Source organism: Anser anser (assembly GCF_964211835.1).
Source record: "Anser anser genome assembly, chromosome: 7".
NCBI classification, from domain to species: Eukaryota; Metazoa; Chordata; class Aves; order Anseriformes; family Anatidae; genus Anser; species Anser anser.
In genome coordinates, this window is record NC_139727.1 from 19,110,666 (window position 1) to 19,125,055 (window position 14,390).

At 48.8% G+C, this 14,390-nt stretch overlaps 2 protein-coding genes across 11 annotated transcripts in view; both read right to left on the reverse strand.

Moving 5' to 3' along the window:
- Positions 1–346: 346 nt before the first annotated feature.
- Positions 347–2,576, reverse strand: DKK1 (dickkopf WNT signaling pathway inhibitor 1). Its single transcript, XM_083843695.1, has 4 exons — positions 2,248–2,576; positions 1,978–2,134; positions 1,777–1,887; positions 347–1,671 (listed from the first exon to the last, which is right to left on the reverse strand). Exons 1-4 carry the CDS (start codon positions 2,431–2,433, stop codon positions 1,421–1,423), a joined length of 705 nt encoding a protein of 234 aa, XP_083699821.1. The 5' UTR covers positions 2,434–2,576; the 3' UTR covers positions 347–1,420.
- Positions 2,577–3,589: 1,013 nt separating this feature from the next.
- Positions 3,590–14,390, reverse strand: part of PRKG1 (protein kinase cGMP-dependent 1) — a 467,683-nt gene continuing 456,882 nt past the window's right edge. For all 10 annotated transcript variants that reach the window (XM_083843685.1, XM_083843686.1, XM_083843683.1 and 7 more), the window contains 4 exons: positions 13,335–13,457; positions 13,174–13,236; positions 12,059–12,125; positions 3,590–7,743 (listed from right to left, as the gene is read on the reverse strand). In XM_083843685.1, coding sequence (XP_083699811.1) covers positions 7,645–7,743; positions 12,059–12,125; positions 13,174–13,236; positions 13,335–13,457 — 352 coding nt within the window. In that variant the 3' untranslated portion in view covers positions 3,590–7,644. The remainder of the gene's footprint in view (positions 7,744–12,058; positions 12,126–13,173; positions 13,237–13,334; positions 13,458–14,390) is intronic.

Here is a 14,390-nt window from a genome sequence, read left to right on the forward strand (position 1 = left end):
AGAAAGTACTCTAGTTATTTATTTTTAAAGCCTGACATGGTGATTAAAGCCCTAAGATAAAGCCTTTGAATTACAGCCTCATGTATCAGGCTGCTTCAAGCTGTGGCTGCAATGCTGGGAAAATCATGTCCTGAGTGTGGCCCCTGCACACTGCCAGCTCAACTTGTGCCCTCTGCAAACTCTCCTGCAGGACACGGGGCCGTTACACCCTCAAGTGTCCTCCTGTGGGCTGGGATTTGGCTTAGGGCAGCCACAGCTCTGGCCTCAGCCGCTCTGGGGATAGCGGCTGTCCTTGGTGGCTGCAAATCAAGGGGCGCCAGCGCGTTGGTGTGGTTTAAAGAGCATCAGTGAGGAGTGAGAGAGCTGCAGTTTGGTTCATGTTCCACAATCCCATGCACCAGCACAGTCCCAGAGGTCCCCAAATCAGCAGCGTTAACGCTCCAGGTGCTAGCACTGGTGCTCAGGCTGCACATAACAGACCAAAGGGATGCAGCAGGCTTGGAACTCGTGTGCACACAGGGTGCAGTGCCCCTGAAGCCCCTCTTGCACCCTATCTTGGGCACCACTTTGCCACCCAGTCCAGGCCTAGGGAAAAAGCAGTGCCACGCGTTGGGGCTGCGCAGGGGAGACTCAGGCAGGGCTGCGCATCCCCAGCACCTCCCTTGGCTGCCACCATCAACAGGATGGTGGTGTTAAGGACTAGAGGGGTTGGCGAACATTCACGCTTGCAGCTTTCCCTCCCACCAAACCATCCCCAAAGGAAGACAGCTCATAGCCACAGGCTGCGAGGTGAAGCAAAAAAAAAAAAAACAGTTTTTATTGTGCCCGGAGCAGAGAGACCACACGGCTTGGTGCACAGACGGAGATGCTGAGCTCCTGCTCAGCTTGCTGCGGTCAGGGCATGCGGCCCCGCTTGGCGCCAGCGATGCCTCCTTCACTCCCTCTTCGCCCCATGTGAAAACCAGGCAGGAGGCGTCCGCCCCGCTCCCCCCTCCTCTCTCAGGGTTTCTCCCCCCCGTGCCCGGCGTGGGGCCGCCTCTCCCCTCCCGCAGGCGGCTCAGGCGGGCTTTGAAGAACTCGTTTATTGGCTCGCAAACAGGCGGTCGCATCCGTCGAACTCAATTTAAGACCCAGTGTGTACAAAGTCACAGTCACGGCTTGAAGAGCACAAGGCAGCACCCTCGGAATAATCGTTAAAAGTCCCAGCGTATGTACAGCTAAGTGCCACCTCGAGTATTCACAACACAGTAACGTACTGCAATTAGTCACTTAAAAGTAGTTCCCTAGAGAAACAACCTTCCGCTCCGGCTGCGGGCGCAGGAGGGGAGCCCCCCGCAAGCGGGGCCGGAGTCTGTCCCGTCCGTCTGTCCCATCTGTCCGTCCGTCCCATCCATCCGTCCCGTCGGGGGGGGGGGGACGCTCAGTGCCGCTGGCAGGTGTGCAGGCGGGAGGCGTCGGGGGGGCCGTGGTCTCGCTGCAGGCGGCACGCCAGCCCCTCGGCGCACTGGCAGCGCTGGAAGATCTCCAGCCCGTGGGCGCCTTTCCGCCGGTGCCTGGTGCACACCTGCCCCTCCCGCAGCACCGGCTTGCAGATCTTGGACCAGAAGTGGCGGGCGCAGCACAGCCCGGCCGCGCAGTCCGACGAGCGCAGGCAGAAGTCCCCCTCCTCACCTGCGGGGCCGAGCGGGGGTCAGGGCGCTGAGCGCCGTCGGGGGGCTCCGGGGCCCCTCGGGACGCGCCCCCCCCCCCCCCCCCGGGGCTCCCCCTTCCTCTTACCTTTGCGGGCGGGCAGCCAGGCGGGCGCGGGCGTCCGTCGGGGCAGCGCCTCGGCGCCGGTCTCGTCCAGCTCGGCGGCGCCGGGAGGGGGCTCGGGGGGCGTGCAGAGCCCTGCGGGAGGCAGCGCGGTCAGCCGCGGGGTTCGTCCCCCCCTCCCCTTCCCCTCCTGCCCGCCGCCCCCCGGACCCCGCCGCCCCTCACCGTTGCTGCAGGCCGTGCCCGGGCAGCACATGGCGTCGCGCAGGCAGCGCTTGCGGCGTCTCCGGCAGGCGAGGCAGAGCGGGGCGCCCCCGCCGCGGGCCGCCCCCCCGCAGAACTCGTCGGGGCCGCAGTCCTCGTCCTCGGCGCACGGGAAGGGCTGCGGGCGGCACAGCGGGCTCAGCGGGGACCCCCCGGTAAGAGCGGGGCCGCCGCCGGTGCGGGGTCCCCCCCTGTGCCCCCCCCCCCCCCCATCCCCGTCCCGGCTCCTACCTGCCGGGTGGCGGCCGGCGGAGGTTTGTTGCTGCCGTCGAAGGGCGCGGCGGCGGCGGCGGGGGCGGCGCTGGCGGCCGCCCCCCCCTTGATGGCGTTGGAGCTGAGGGCGCCGCCGGGCGCCGCCGCCCGCCCCGCCGGGGCCGCGCAGCTCAGCGCCGCCAGCAGCGCCACCAGCGCCCGCATCGTCCCGTCCCGTGCCGTGCCGTCGGTGCCGTGCCGTGCCGCTCCGTGCCGTGCCGTCGGTGCCGTCCCGTCGGCGCTGCGGCTCCCGCGGCCCCCGAGCAGCGCTACCTGCCCGCCCCGCCGCCGCCTTTATACCCCGGGGGCTGCCTCCTGCGCCCGCCCCTCGGGGAGGCGGCCGCGGCGGCCGCGGATGGGATTTCAAAGGGCCCCGGGGGGCTGTGCCGATGCCCCCCCCCCCCCCCCGCCCCGCCGCCCCGAGCGCTTCGTCATTGGCCGCCGGCCCGGGAGGGGGATTTCGCAACGACGGGGGCAGCTCCGCGCCCCCCCGAGCACCCCCCTCAGTCCCCCCCCCAGACCCCACCGCCAGATGCGGCCGCGGCTCCACTGTCTGCAGCCTCCCCCCCCGCCCCGTCCCGTCCCCATCCCCGTGCCTGGGAGCCGCCGTGGGGAGCGGAGCCCCCCCCTCAGCCCCCTCACCCCGCTCCTTTGGTCTCCCAGCCCCGCGCCTGCCCGCCCCCCCCCCCCCCCCCCCCCCGGCCCAGCTCCCTTCCTGGCGCCAGCGCAGCTCTGCAGGAAGCTGCAGAGAGCCGGGATGGGGGGAAGAGGAGCCCGCCCCGTCGGGCCCCCCCCGTGCACTCGCCTGACCCCAGCCCGGAGAAGCGGGGCCGGGGGGGGGGGCGGGGGGGTCGTCTCTGGGCTCCCTTTGATGCGCGGAGATCAAAGGGGGGAGCCCAAGGGGGACCCCCCCGACCCCCCCAGCTCCCTCGCACCCCCCCGTCGGGGCGCCCCGCACCGCGGCGCCCCCTGGCGGCCCCTCCAGCGCCTCTGCGTGGAGGTCGGGGTTAATTGGAGAGGCTTAATTGGCTTGTCGGGTCGGGCCGGTACCTGCCTTAGGTATGGCCCCAAAGCCCCACCACAAGTAAATGTGTCCGTGTCCCGCCTCCCCCCCCCCCCCCCCCGCCCCCCCGCCCATTTGCCGTCGCATCTCGGCTCCTCGGCAGAAAACCCGGAGGGGGATACGAGCCCAGCAGCGGGCTGTAGGCGTCGTGCAACGTTTTGTTTGGCTCTCCCCTCCTGCGTGTCGTCGTAAACCTGAGCAAAAAGTCCACCTGAGCAGCAGAACTCTCCCAACTGAAGAAAGACAGCAACGCGCTGCTCAAAAGTAATTATTTTTATTTCAACTCTATAAAGTATACAACAGGCACTCGGCAATTACAGCTGCAGGGAAAATACAGAGCAAAACAAAAGCAGTTAAGTTCATGAAAAAAAGTTCTTAAATCTACATCAAAAGAGTGCAACTGGTCGACGACCATCGGATGACAGACAATTTTCTGACGAACAAGAAAACTCTTTTATGTAGAATCCATTGTAAGAAGAAAACCGGAGAAATCAGATTACAAAAAATAAAGGACCAGTGTAAAAACAGCGTAAATCGGACTCAGGACGACAGGCAACTCCACACAAAATTTCCCTTTTGCCCATAGAGCCTGAGGCTGGCCAAGTCCCGGCTTGATGCCTGGCGGCTCAGAGAAACGGCATCGCTCCCAGGCCGGCTGTGGGGCAGCGCCGGGGCCTTGCCTCCGTGATGGGCTGCATGGGGGGCTGACGGAAAGCACGGATCCTGCTCGGTCGAGGGGCTCAAACGAGCTACTGCGGCATTTCTTGAGGGGCACCCGGTCTCGCCTCAGAGACGCGAGTTGCACGTGGTGGCAATTCACCTTTAGCCGCTCATTGCTTTTTGGGGCGGAACATTTGTCGTGGCTTTTATAAAAGACGGTACGCTGGAGCCGGACTGCACTATGGGCTGGATCTGCACAGCTTAGCGAAACAGGAATACCTGTATACAGACTGATAGGATGTCATATATTAATTTGACCCGCACATACATTTATACATTTCACAGAAATGACTCTGTATCTCATTAACAGATACACAGCTCTGGTACATTTAACAGAAATAAGAGAACGACTTCATCATTTCTGTAATTCATCAATATTATATAATAAAGGCTTATAAATTGTTAGCAGAAAGAACTGTAAAACGCAGCAAGCTAAGAAAGGACAACATTTTGAGGTGTGTTTGTCTTTGTCATGCAGCATAACACCAAATTTGTATTTTTTATAGGATGCCATGGATTTAAGGCACTTGCAACAATGCCAGATAGCTAGTCATGTTCTAAACCTATGGGACAGATGAGTAACAGTACAGTCGACATAAAGTTTAATAATACTGACAATTATGACATTAATTCAAGTCTACTTCGATCTAAAAACATTACATTACAAATAAGAAAATGAAGTAGTAATGCCATGGAACTCTAAATAAAAAGTTATATGTGTACCACAAAATATCAACACGAAAATACCTATTTACATAAATATTTGCTTGTGGTCCTGTTGTTAAATAAGAGTTTGCTATGGATAATGCAGCACTGTAAGAAGCTACAGATCTTCTGTATCTTATGACACCAATCCTAATACGCTTGTTTTAAATACGGCAGCTGATTTCCCCCTGCGCAAATACACCGTTGTCCGATATATTAAAAAAGGAGACAAAGAAAAGACAGTAAGTGGAAACACAGAGGCAATCAGTTGTTGTGAATATATATATATATATTATGCAACTCAAATATATTACTTATAAATGAAGGAGTCTATAATATACATATGCTAAGTATGTCGTTTAAAGGATGCTTAGTAGAAGTGATGGAAGTCGAGTGAGGTGTTTGATGCTGAAACAAATTTATATTCAGTACAGTGCATGCCACACGCTGCAGGTCTTGCGGTGCATGGCACAAGGAAAAACGGATAGGAAGAAAGAAAATAACTCATCAGCCCATTTTAAAACATTCTTCCCATAACGTTTCTGGGTTGCCCCAAAGGGGTCGTGATGCTCCTGGCAACCCTTTGCTCGACAGATAGCTGAATCTCAGCTACTCACTGTGACTGTATTGAGACAAACTCCTCTGTATGTACTTCTGTAGAAAGCCAACAAATGCAACGAGTTTTGTCCTCCAAGGTAGCCACAGCATCGAGTGAAAAAACAGGGGGACGTGAATAACAAACTCAGCTTTCATGCAGCAGGCGCATGACTGCTTGTTTGCTCGGATGACTGGTGACTGTTTTAGCCCTAGTGTTCAGCGTTTGCTTTCAGTCCTTTGGATTGAAAACTAAGTATTTGCTCTGCACGAGTGATTCCTGGTAGGCGTAGTTACTGTCTTTTCCCTACGGTTTTCAAGGCAAACAAATTTTAATATGGTGCTGCATGGGACGGATGAGCAGCAGAAATAACCTGAAGTTATTGTGCGGATGACGTTGCCTCGCCTTTCTGCATAACTATGGAGAAAATTCAGCAGAATAGACTGGGTTTGAAGGGGTCTGCGGTGACCGAGCTCTTTAGGTTGCTGGCAAGCAGCAGACATTGTTGATGCTGTCAAAGAAGTGGAGGAAACATCTTTTTCGTATGTTCTATTAAGACTATGGAAGTCACTTCCATTAGGAACACAGAAAAGATTTAGCATTGGAGAAATAATTTTTTACCATTAAAGCATATGTTTTCTGCACACTATGCAAAAATGGTCAGCAAAAGTTGATCTTTTGACTTCCAGGATATGTAACCGCTCTTGACAACTCTGAGATGAAATGGGGCAGCATTTGCTAATTTGGGGCAGGGTCTGTTAGAAAGCTGACGTTTCTTGTTGGTACGACGGGATAAACTTTTAGACCCGTGTACAATGCAACGAGTAGGCATACAGGACAGTATTGCCTTCTTATGTCTGTATAAACCAGAAGAGACTTCGCTAGAGCAAAGGAAAAGCAGTGGAAGTCAGGGGAAGAAAAGCATGCATGCACCAACATCCTTCTCCCTGGCTTTTTTTTCATACAAGCTGACCCAGCTCTGGCCATCCCCATGCCTTAAATGTGGTCACCGGGGTCTTGGTATGCTGGCGATAAGGTAGACCGGTAACTCTTACAAAACAAACCCACACGAAATATCAGATTTCCGCTAAATTCCACTGACTTTTCTGTAGAGCTCCTTCCAACTTAGTTTGCTGAGACGTTAGGATTACATTTTTATAGGCAATATTAAAAACAGAGCCAGCAAACTGGCCCTCCATCACATTTTATATTCTTTTAATTAGCTTTGTAATAAACATGGAAGAGATGCAGACACGGAGATGTAAACTCATCTGTTCTAAGAGCATGATGGAGAATGATGCCTCTTGCTACATATTTCTGAAATGGTGGTTGACTGAATAGGTATATTCACAGATGAAGGATGTACGTAGCACCTATAAAGTACATTACGGGTCTTATATTTTCCCTTTGGGTTCTAAAAAGGTAAAAGTTAAGCTTAGTTTTATGTCTAATAGCTAATCAGTAAGACCAGTTGGCTGCTGTCGCTTTATTATAGGACCATTATTTAAGCACTATTTTATAAGTAAAATGGGTAATTTTATGATTTCTTTCCATGCATTTATGTTTTTGTACCAAAGGAAAGGAAAAAAGGAAACATCGTGTTACGTTATGTTCTCAGCTGTATGAGAGAAGCGACCCATATCTGCCTTAACAGGATCTAGAGCAGTTGTGCTTTTGTTTTACCAGATTAAATAAAAATTCTCCGAAAGAAAGAGGAAAAGTAACATTCATTCTTGTCATGAACACTGCTTGGAAAGAAAACGGACAAATTTTACCACTGCTGCGACATGAACTCTTCGATCAGTACCGTTGCTGTCCTCCTTTGTTCCTACACTGGCCAACAGCAGAAGACCTACCCAGTTTGGAGTGTGGGAGAAGCCCAGATCCTGTACTGTATTTACCTACAGCACTTAATAAATTACTATTGATCCTACTGGTAAAGCCAGTACCTTGCAGCTAGAATGAAGTGTGTTTTACACTACGTATCTTTCAACTTTTGTAATTAGAGCGTAGCAAGATCATTGCAGTGATAGAAAACATGTTTCTTTACTGGTGAAAGGCTTTGCGTCAGGACCACCATGTCAACTGCTATATTAAGTTTGAACATAAAACATGAAGAGCACTATTGTCATCTAAGCAATAAGTCCTAATGCCACTGTAGTTACTGTAGCAGCATCAATCAAGGCATCATGGTGACCCCGAGCACGAATCTTCCCCAGTTCTTTCGGTTTCGCTGGCAGCCATGTCCCAGGAAGCTGTCTTCAGCAAGGCAGAAGCAGGTAAGAGAAATACATTAAAAATCTATGTCCCATCCTGAGTTGTCGTCAGGGGGTGGTTCATCACTGTCCTCAGGGAAGCTGTCAAAATTGCTTGTGTCTGTTGGAGATGCAACCTGTGGAAAGGACAGAGTGACAAGACGGGGACCATCATCAGAGCTGTTTTTTGGACCTCTACAGACCTCTTCACCTCACAATGATGATCATGCCGAAGAATTCAGTGGGCATTTTTTTTTTTTTTGGTTCTTTTTATTTACTCTAGTCCCAGGGATATAGCTATGGTGCTGGTCAGAAAATGCTAACTGCAGCAAGCAAGGTGTGGCAGTAGAGAAGTTTTGCATTCAACAACTTTTTGCTGAATCCCAGGAGGACTTTCCACAAAATCCCCACTGGTCTTGTACTGTCTCTAAAGACCCAGGCCCTCTAGCGCTCTGCCTCAAGGTGAATTTTTCCACCCATTGGAATAAAGTTGGCAGAAAAGACTTGAAAAAGCCCCGTGTTCCAGGAGCACCTTTCTTCCCCAAAGCCCAAGATTTCCAATTTATGGCTTCAGGATCCTGAATCTGAGGTTGTCAGCTGGGCCTCTGGTGCCTTCTAGCTTCCTGACAAGTATTCCACTGCCTACAGAGCCAACCAGACAAACCGATATTCCTAGGATGTTTCTGAATTTCCAGTGATCAATTTTGACACAAACAACTTTGTTCTAAGCTACAGTGCAACCAACCATGACCACTTACAAGGAAGCAGAGAGCCTGAGTTTCAGCTAAGGTTTGTGAAGGCCAAGTAGAATTACTTTTTAGGAAATAATGTCATTTAAAAGCTACTGTAACTAGATGGTTTCTATTTTTTTTTTTGCTTCATGAAGATAATTGAAACTTTCTTATAATGAGACCTTGGTACATCCAATGCAATTGAAATAAATGAAACAATGCAAAAAGAGACCAGCAGTTCCCTACAGGCCAAAATAATCAGGGTCATACTGAAGGAGTACGTTGAGCTGTAAAGTAGCCAGTGCAGACTGGAGAGGACAGCACTTGCTGTAGCAGTACTGCGTAGGAAATGCTTGCCATATTTTTTTCCCAACCTACAGTCCAGGAGGCATATTTGATGTTGGATAACTGCTCAGCTGCATCAGAATTTACCCATGGCTGATAATGTCTTGGGGAAGAATCAAACTCCTTGCATACTCAACTCACTGTGAAAAAAAAAAGAACACTTTATACTGGATTTGGTATTTTTTTTTATTTTTTTTGAGTTACCTGGGTCTGCTTACTTTGTTGAGTTGGAGAACCTTCATCTTTAGGGTCCTCACCCCTGGTGGGCTCTGAGTTTGCTTTCCTTCATGGCCCTTGTGCTGGACCCTGTCTCTCTTTTTCTCTCAGCCCACCCCTATGAGAGTTCTCCCTTTGGGAGAAGAACTGAGGGATGTATGCACAAGATAACAGCCACCAAAGCAGAAGAGATGCAGCTGGTGTGGCCATTCACAACTTACGCGCATGACCTGTAGCTTCTTGCAAAAACCCCTCAGCAGTGACGCAGAATGCATAAGTGGACTGCATGGGGTGAAAGCATCTGTGGAGCTCCCCTGGGTTCCTCTGCAGATGTCTACACTGAGAGCATCTGGCAGAGCTGGCACAGTCATTTGAACTAGGTGAAACTTTATGGGAATTAAGTCCTGTTTTTGGAGATGGGCTCTATTTTGCCTTCATCTGACAAAATAAAAAGGCTGAGTATATCCAAGACAATTGTAGAGTGTTTTTTTTTTTTTCTTAGAAGAAATACGATCTAGAGAGAAAGGCTGCATGAGTTGTCACTCTGCTAACTGATATTATGTGTTGCTAATGCTGTTGGGCATGACTCTCCACAGCTCCGTGTCACCCGTATGTGGCCTGCGGTCCTTCATGATCAGAGAAATGGGAACAAAAGTATTTCTCAATGCCCTCTCCAGCCAAGAAGGGATACTCCAGATATATCTCTTGTCCAACCCAGAGGGTAAAGCGCAAACATTGGTATCATCTGCCTGGTCACTTGCCAGCGTAAGAGCTTGTGATGAATTATGGTGAAGAGATCTGCATGTCTTTGTCAAAAACAAGAGCCATGATGCAAGACAGCACATCTTTGGAAGAGTCAAGAAGGAGTAACTTTTCAGGACAGCTTCCATCACAGATTTTTAATCTGTGGTATCAAAGCTCAGCTGCTCCCCGAAGCAATGTTCTAGCAGCAGATCTACCCTAAAATCCTGTGGATCGAGGGCTAAGGAGTAGGTTTTGATTGTCTCAGTGGTAGTACACAACTGTTGATTGACAACTTGTTAAAGAGCTGTGAAAGGCCTATTTCTGAAAACAAAACAAAAGCTAGTCTCTATGTTTAGCCCTTCTGGCTCCTTTCCAGCTAGGGAGGAGAGGTGCAATGACTGAAGGAAAAACTAATTTCTTCCCCTAGAGCTACATAATTTTGGTCACTTTGCAGATACGGCCATTACTGAGAGTTGGGTCTTCTGCCAAAGCAACTGAGCTCATTGAGGAAAACAAGACTGACAAAACAGGACGGACAGCTTCAGGGTTGAAAAACTGTCAGCGAGGTTCACTAGTTAATGGAGGCACATTTTGTAGAGGATATCAAGAGTATGTCCAGAAAAGATATTCGTCCTAAGAATTCTATAAAGAAGAGTTGTGCTGCTTTGGGACTGGGGCAGTGTACGGCTGTCGGCACTGATAAGTTGCCCTGGAAGAATGGTTGAGTCTTCAGAAGAGGGAAGGATGCTCCTGTCTTATTTTGGACAGCCCTGATGGTGGTCAAAGAGATCACCAAAGGGATGGTGGTGTGCTGACAGCAGATCACTTTTGGGACCATTGCAGACATGTCCCTGGTAGGATGGCACCAGACCCAGGAATATACATCCCAATGACGCCAAGAAAGACCCTTTCCTGATACCGTGTTGGACCTTTGTGAAAAAGCTGAAGAAGCGTGACCTGTGCAAAACAGGCTAGAGAATGGCCTCTGAGCAATGCCAAAAAGAGTAGAAACAATTTCTGGTGGTAGAGCAATGTCATGGAGAAATTCATGCCCGTAGAGAGTAGATATTATTGAAGTCACTGCTGTGGGTTGTTCTATCTGAGGGTTAGATATGCAGGGCTGATACATATATTGGGTAAAAGCAGTATTGCAAATGCTCTTGCTAACTAAAAAATCCACTAAAAAAATAGAAAAAAATATTTGGGCATTTTCATCTACACTGGCATCCTGCAGAGAGCACAGGCAAACCAGGAATTGAAACTGGACATAAAGGAGTAAACTTGATTTCACTGACTTAAAATATGGTGAACAAGTTAACAGTTATTGGAAAATTAATAGCTATTAAAATCAGCTTAACAGAAAAAAGAACACGCAATTTTGATTTACAAAATATTTACAAGCTGTTTGGTGATCCTGCTTTAGGCAAACATTTACAAAGTCCTGATTTCTCCTGCTGCCTGTGACTGACTTCTGTAGTCCATAGGGCAAAAGGGGGACACAAAACCTCCTTGCTCTTTCATAGCCGTTAAGAAAACTTTGGGATGGCAGATTCAGCCCCGGAGCTGTGCCTGCTGTTGCTGCAGGAGGTACAGGACCACAGACAGACTGAGCAAAGGGGTGCAATTAAATACGATTGCTAATGTCATTCTCTCACTGATCCATTGGGAGAGGCACGGAGAGAAAGGGATTAAATTGAAACAAGGAGGAGAGGCTGCCGAACAGAAGGGGCCAAGGTAATTTCTATCAGCTAATCCTGTTTGGTTTCTCTTTGCAGCAGGCTTTGTGGGTAAAGAGCTCACAAAGACATCAAAGGAAGAGCTTTGCTGCAAAGGAAAATGAGTAGAGCTGTCCCTCCGAGTCTGCTCCCAGTTAAACATAAACTAGTCAGTAACAGGGCTTTTCATGTAAGACACGGATGCAGGAAAAAAGGGTAAAAAGCACAAAAGAAAAGACAGAAGGAAAGGTTAATGCAAAAGAAAGGGAGATGGCATACAAATCCCACTTGCCCATCAAAAACAGGAATAAAGGAGAAAGAAAGAGGACACATCTGAGAAAAGGGGTGAAAGTAGCAGCTCTCTGCTGGAATGTGAAAAGTACATGAAGAAAAAAATGCAGCAGGTGAAAAAGAGAAGAAAACATAATAGTGAGTGATTCTGCCTGGGCAACAAAGAGCATTTCATCACAGTCATGCCCTAAATGACTTCCACTGGAAGAGAATGCCAGGAGATGAAGTATAGATGAAAATGTCCCTAAATGGACTTTTTATATAGGGTTTTGTTCAATTTTGTTCTCTGACCAGCATATTCAGATGAAATAAAACACATGCTAACTATAGTGTATTAGTGCCTGAAACTCACAAAATTCATGTTAAAGAGACAATTGCTTGGGAAAGAGAAATGAAGTAGTAAAACTTACACTTGGTATTATAGGAGGTGTCAGTGTCCCTTTTCGTAACCCTTCCCAGTTAAAGCCTTCAAACCATCTAGAAAGGAGAGAATAATAAAGCATGTCGGGAAGTTAGACATATGGCTAAAATATCACAAAATGAAATTTAAATTGCTTAAACAGTGCGTTTTAACTCCTGCAGACATGTTCTTCAAATGGTCTAATTAGCCTTAATTATTTTTCCTGTCATGTTTATATACGCTTTCTCGGCTGAAAATGGATTGTGTGTCACAACCCAGTGGTGATACCATGGCAAGTACAAGTTACAAATGCTCAGAAGAAAACTGTTCCTCACTGCAGGTGTCCTGGCATCTGCTCTTTCCTTCCTATATGGCCAGTCCGTGCCATATGAGACCCCTAATGTCCTTGCTTTGTATGAGATTGGATGCTCCAGCCTGCACAGGGATGCTCTCTTCCTGGTTTGGGCACCTCAGGTTTTCTTGGGCTAAGGCAGCTCAGGCAGAAGGGTGAGCCCTGAGCTGAGCTCACCCTCAAAATGTCCCTCCAATGCATTTGTATTGCTTTGGGGATGGGAGCAGAGAAGGACGAGCACAGATGGAAGAGGTAACCTGCCTCTGCGGTGGTCCCTAACTTGTTTTTTTTTCCTCTCAAGCAGTGTGGAAACTCTTCAGTAAATTTCTGTAGCAAAACAGAGCTTATGTAACACCACTTAAGAACTCTCTCCCATCGGATCAAAAGGTTTGATGAATTAACATTATGGGTAGAGAGAAAGTTTGCTGGGGGTGGAGGGGAGAGAAATGGAGGAAAACCTTGGAAAATGATTCTGCAAACCAGAGAAATCCAAGCAGGCAGTGGCTGAGTTGGATTGTTTCCAAATGCTCTTCTGCATTCGAGTAATTACAGTGTAATGGTCAACGTGCAATGTGTTTTGGTCATAGGCAAGGCTAGAAACGATACCAAAACACAGGAAAAAAACATCCAACGCAAACTCAATTACAATTTAAAACATACTTGAAGGGAAAGGCCAAAGGAGTTTAAGAAAAGTGAGTCTGGCAGAAAATGGAAGTGTTTGAAATGCATGTTTCTGTGGGTTCAAATGGTGGATGGCTGGGGAATACACTTACTTGTGCTTTTGGATATCTTTCACTCCGTTTTTCAAGTTCCCTAATCTTTCTGATGGATTGTCCCTATAAAATGAATAACAAATTAGGTTACTTTCTTAATCCTTCTGAACAACTCATTTCTTTGCAAATAAGAGAGAGGTGATTATATTTTATGCATTTACCTGCATAGTTTTTTAATTAAATTAGCAGCATTTTTGGCAATCTTCTTTGGAAATTCGATCATGTCAATTCCCCTTAATATGATATTATAGGTCTTCATGGGGTCTGGGCCTGAGAAAGGGGGACTTCAGAGGGGAGAGAGAAAAAATGTTAAAAGTTTGTCTTTAAAATAGCATTAAAGATTGATAAAAAACAAAACAACAACAACAACTACCAAGCAAAACAGAGTACTCTACTGTGAAATGAGGAAAGGTAGGTGACAAATAGGAATGGTTTGCTTTGTATGATCTTAACCAATTCTCAGCCAAGGTGCTTTAATGGTGTCGGAATTTAAGTGATGCTGGCTGGAAGAAAGTACCTACGAGCAAAGTAATGTTTTCTGGAGCAGCACATGCCAAATCTTGTTTCCATGAAGACCCATGTCCCAGCAGCCTGGGGAACAGGGGTCCCAGATTTGCTCACTGGCTTATTCTCAATTTGATGTTGTGACGTGCTTTCAGTGGGGATTAAGGCTTCCATTGGTTTAACGGAACAGGGACAAGTTCACTGAAGAACAGCAGTATGTGAACAAAGAGCCCCTAAAGGCAGATGCTACAATTTGCTTGCTTTGGGCTGAACTACCAGGCATGTGCTCCTGCAAGGTGGCAAGACGTGAGGTCCCAAACACAAAATAGGCTTCCACTGTCTTGGGTCCATCCCCAGAGCTGCTATGCAGCTTTAGGTGATGGATCTTTTTCACACTCTTTGTATCGTTGGTGGATGAGGTGAAGAAGTGCAAGGAAGCCAAAACTGTCAAAATATGCAGTAATGTATGCATTCAACTTTTGCATCTAAACTAAATAAGGGAAAGGGTGGATATAGGGTCTCAGGCTCTCATAGTGTCAACTCTACCTCCTCCTTTTCAGATGTGCAGCATCCCACTACTGCATCTCCTCAGCTGAATTACAAACCCTTTCCCTGCCATGTTCAGCTCATTCTCAGTTTACAGGAGCCTGGGGACAAAAATGAGGGTGGAGTTCTGGTGACATGTCACAGCATTTCCTAAAAAGCCTGTTCAT

Coding starts and splice junctions, on each gene's coding strand:
- DKK1 (XM_083843695.1), bottom strand. CDS start 2,433: ATGCGGGCGCTGGTGGCGCTGCTGGCGGCGCTGAGCTGCGCGGCCCCG. Junction 2,135..2,247: donor CGCCGGCCGCCACCCGGCAG/GTAGGAGCCGGG, acceptor TGCCGCCCGCAG/CCCTTCCCGTGCGCCGAGGA. Junction 1,888..1,977: donor GGGCACGGCCTGCAGCAACG/GTGAGGGGCGGC, acceptor TGCCTCCCGCAG/GGCTCTGCACGCCCCCCGAG.